The following is a 4110-nucleotide window of genomic DNA, read 5'->3' on the forward strand; positions in this document are numbered from 1 at the left end:
AGTGGGCAAACGTACAAAATCAGCAGGGGATCAAATACTTTTTTCCCCCACTGTAGGATTAGCATTGAAAACATGACCAGTGGTCGGGAAATCATGTTATAAAGTGGCTGTAGATAACTTTAAAAACGTTTAAATGTATAAAATGACAGTAAAACAGTTAATCTATTTGTTTGCGGAGTAATAGTGAAATTCACCTCCGTTGTGTTTATTTTCCACTTTGATGGTAAACTTTCTGTACTGCTACCATTCTCTCCCAGTCATTTTCATTCCGGCGCTGGTGCAATGAATTTGTTAATTTTATAACGCTTTTCATTTAATTATTAAGCTATCTTAACCTCTGTTATCTTCAACCTAGCCTATGGGTACACTTGCAATGGCCGCAATCATTGACATGAATGGGGAGGCCCGTTCTATTCACTCTATTTCTATGGGCTACTCACCATAATAAACACGGGAGGAGTTTTTCTCGACACAGGCATGCTCTAGTCTCTACAGCATGGGGAAGGAGACTTGGATAAGGCAGGAACGAGAGAAGGTCTTACCTCCCTTGGAATTGTAGTGCTTTACTGGAAGGTCCTTAGTCGGCAGGGGAATGCACAGAGAGACAAAGACGGTAGGAGAGAGAGGAGGAGTGGAGATGTCAATGTGACACAGTGGAGAAAAGAGAGTGACACAGCAGAAAATTACTGGGTGAGCTTCCATGAAGAGGAGAATATAAGACTTTAAGAGGGCAACAGTAATTGAACACAATTAATTGAATCAGTGATTCATTCAAATGTGAAATATGTGCATTTGGTAAAAGCGAGCAAAGGAGAGAGACAGAAAGAAGAACAATAGCCAGAAGAAAGAGAGAGGAAAAAGAGAAACTTTAGCCAAACAAAAAGTCAAGGAACCCTTGGTGAGTGAACAGTCACCCAGAGTCCCTAGATAGATCCTTCAACAGTATCTCATCATGGTGAACCTGGACCTGAGGTCTCTCACCCTGCCGGTGGGAATCATCCGTATGTTGGAGGTGGTCCTCACCTGTATCTCCTTCAGTCTGGTGGCCTCGGCAGGCCATGTGCTCTCCACACACTGGGACTGGTGCATGTTCACCTGGTGCTTCTGCTGCTTCTTCTCCCTCTTCATCCTCATCATGGAGTTCACCCGCTTCAGTGCCAAGGTGGGGGATGTTTACTGTCTGGATTTGATGGAATAGATTGGTGGGAGGGGAATTTGTGGCTTACGTGTATCGTAGCTTATGAGTATCTGTCTTATATATTTCTAATGTCTATTTCTATTGTAAAGCAGTAGTAGATGTAGGTGCACGTTTTTGGGGAAAACACATTTTTCAGGAAAACTCTTGGCCCTAGAAATAACCTTTCCTCACATCTTCCCTCCTCATCATCTCAAGGTGCCCATCTCCTGGGATGACTTCACCACGGCCTTCGCCATGCTGGCCGCACTAATGTGTTTCACCTCCTCCATCATCTACCCCACCTTCTTTACCTGCCCCACCTGCTACCGCCAGATCGCCGCCACCGTCATCTCCCTACTCTGTTTCGGAGTGTACGTCGGCTTGGTGGTGTTGGCCCGCCTCCGGCCCAGTGGTAAGATCAGTGGCTTCCTGTCCACTGTCCCGGGCCTCCTCAAGATCCTCGAGACTCTGGTGGCCTGTATTATCTTCACGTCGCTGGATCCGGCAAGGTTTTTGTTTAATCCGGGACTGCAGTGGTGCGTGGCGGTTTATTCCCTCTGCTTCATCTTCGCACTCGTCATCATCTTCCTCACCGTCGGTCAGCTGCTGTCGCTCTTCCCCTTCTCGTTTGACAAACTGCTCACGGTCTATAATATTCTGGCCACCATGATGTACATGACTGCTATGGTCATCTGGCCACTGTATGGTTTCGAGAACAACCCCCGGCCCGTTCCGTGTTCCCACTGTCCCTGGGACAATCTGGTTGTGGTGACGTTCATGACCGTGACCAACCTGGTGATCTATATTTTGGATACGATCTACTCGATAAAGGTGGTCTTCTTCACATGGGATGAGGAATAGGCCAGATTCTCAGGAAACTTCACTCCAACTTTTCCAGAACCCGTCAATGACTGACACACTATCATATTGCATGGAGAAAAAACTGTTTACTGAATAAGAAACTCCAGCAAGTTGGTAATCTTGATTCTCCACATATGTTTGAAAAGATCCATTACATTTCTAGAGAATGAAAAGTTTATTTTCAAATCAATGACTGAGAGCTTGGAAGAAGAACATTTGCAGAACGTTGGCAGAACATTTGCTGATGTCTTTTGGCTCAGACATGTGGAAGATATTTAGTTATTCCTATGACACTGTAAATGAACTCTTATTGCAGATGAGGATTCTATAGGCAAGGACACACTGTTTATCACTTGCAGCTATTAAAGTGTGCAGTAGGAAGCTGAGTTAATGATTGATCGTATCGATTTCATAGAAATTAAAATTACGGAACTTTGGCTCCTGATGCAAATACAATATGAATGTCTAATCTGGCATCATGGTATGTGTAACCGTTCCATTGGGCCAAAGGCACTAGCAGCAATATAGATTCTGCCAATTGCAAAGGATTTGTGATCTTATATTCATGTTGATGACTTCTTTCTTGGTTGTTAGACATGTTCTCTTATTGTACTGCTAGTTGGCTCACTAACTGCCAGATAGTTGATTAGCTGCTGAAGTGCTATGTGGACTGCACACTAAAAACAAATGGTTCTACAGTATATAGAGCCAAATAGGAGTTATTTGGCTCATAACGATAGTATATCCTATTTTGGTACTATATAGAACCCTTTTTTGAAGGTTCTATAAAGAACCATGCTCATAAGGTTATAAATAGAACCATTATGGTGCTATAAAGAAACCTTTCCTAAGGTTCTAAAAATAACTTTAAAAATAGTTCTACATAGCACCAAAAGGGTTCCCCTATCATTACAACCCTTTTTGGTGCTATAAAGAACCCTTTTTAATGGTTATTTATAGAACCTTTATGGCGATATTAAATTAAGAACCTTTCTCAATCTCAAAGGTTCTACAAAGAACCCTTTGAAGAACCAGAGAGAGATATTTATTCTGGTTAGCCATATACTGTTAAAATTCCATAGGTCTTGTTGAATCAGGTGTGGTAGCTCTGGAACAGCTGGGGGTCCCTGAGGAGAGAATTGAGAACCGCTGGTTTAGTTATTTTTAAAAGACTGGAGTTGGAAGGGGACTCAACTCAGGAACTGATCTTTTGTTATGATGTTGACCTTTTCTTAGAAGCCCATAGAATAGGGAGAGGTAATCAGAGAAAGTTTGTGCCAGGACTGGAGACCTTCTCCATTGAAGTGTACTATCTTTCAGATGCAGACATAGGGTGCATTCAAAATGTCCAGTAGTGCACTATATAGGGAGTAGGGTGCCATTTCCATTGAATGGGCTTGATGATTATATCCTCAAATTCATGAAAACACAGTCATATAAGATATATAAAAACTGATATTCGTGTTTGTGGATTAATTTACTTCTGCCAGATGCCTTTCATTAATTATTACCCAAAGTTTGTTTTGATGTGGGTTGCTAGGCTGTGTTGCTATTTGTAGTTTATGACTCAATAACAATAGACCTACTGATCAACATAACCAACTTGAAAATAGCAGAAGTGATACTGTATTTTGTTCAATAAAAAGAAGTGACAGATTTCACAGTTGTAACTTCTGTCTGCTGAAGCGTGAGCCAAATAGTGTCTCAATCACCTGACTGAGAATAAAAAAAATCCTCTCAACAGACTCTCATTGTACTTCTGAAAAGTTTCATTAAATTTGATGTATAAACCAGTCTGGAGCGAAGATAGATTTTTGAATATATGAATACTTAGCTGCCATTAGAGAGACAAGGGCTTGTCCTTGCAGCATTGTCTATTGTCAAATAAAAAAAAATGGTCATATGCACAGGATTCAGTGAAATGTACACAGTACAATGAAGTGCTTGCAAGCTCTCCTGTCAACTATTGCTGTTCTTCTGAATCGACAGACTGAGTTGTTTTCTGATGCTGCTGTGTTTGAGCCGCTACAGTTAGTTTACATGCTAAATGTTGGGGAAGTGAGGTTTTGTGG

The 4110-nt window shown here is 41.7% G+C and overlaps 1 protein-coding gene across 1 annotated transcript; it reads left to right on the forward strand.

Annotated features, from left to right (window-relative positions):
• Nucleotides 1-470: 470 nt before the first annotated feature.
• LOC106606558 (myeloid-associated differentiation marker homolog) lies at nucleotides 471-3789 on the forward strand. Its single transcript, XM_014202847.2, has 2 exons — nucleotides 471-1162; nucleotides 1394-3789. Exons 1-2 carry the CDS (start codon nucleotides 953-955, stop codon nucleotides 2036-2038), a joined length of 855 nt encoding a protein of 284 aa, XP_014058322.2. The 5' UTR covers nucleotides 471-952; the 3' UTR covers nucleotides 2039-3789.
• The last annotated feature ends 321 nt before the right edge of the window (nucleotides 3790-4110 follow it).

This window comes from Salmo salar, chromosome ssa03, assembly GCF_905237065.1.
Source record: "Salmo salar chromosome ssa03, Ssal_v3.1, whole genome shotgun sequence".
NCBI lineage: Eukaryota > Metazoa > Chordata > Actinopteri > Salmoniformes > Salmonidae > Salmo > Salmo salar.

Coding starts and splice junctions, on each gene's coding strand:
- LOC106606558 (XM_014202847.2), top strand. CDS start 953: ATGGTGAACCTGGACCTGAGGTCTCTCACCCTGCCGGTGGGAATCATC. Junction 1,163..1,393: donor TCACCCGCTTCAGTGCCAAG/GTGGGGGATGTT, acceptor CATCATCTCAAG/GTGCCCATCTCCTGGGATGA.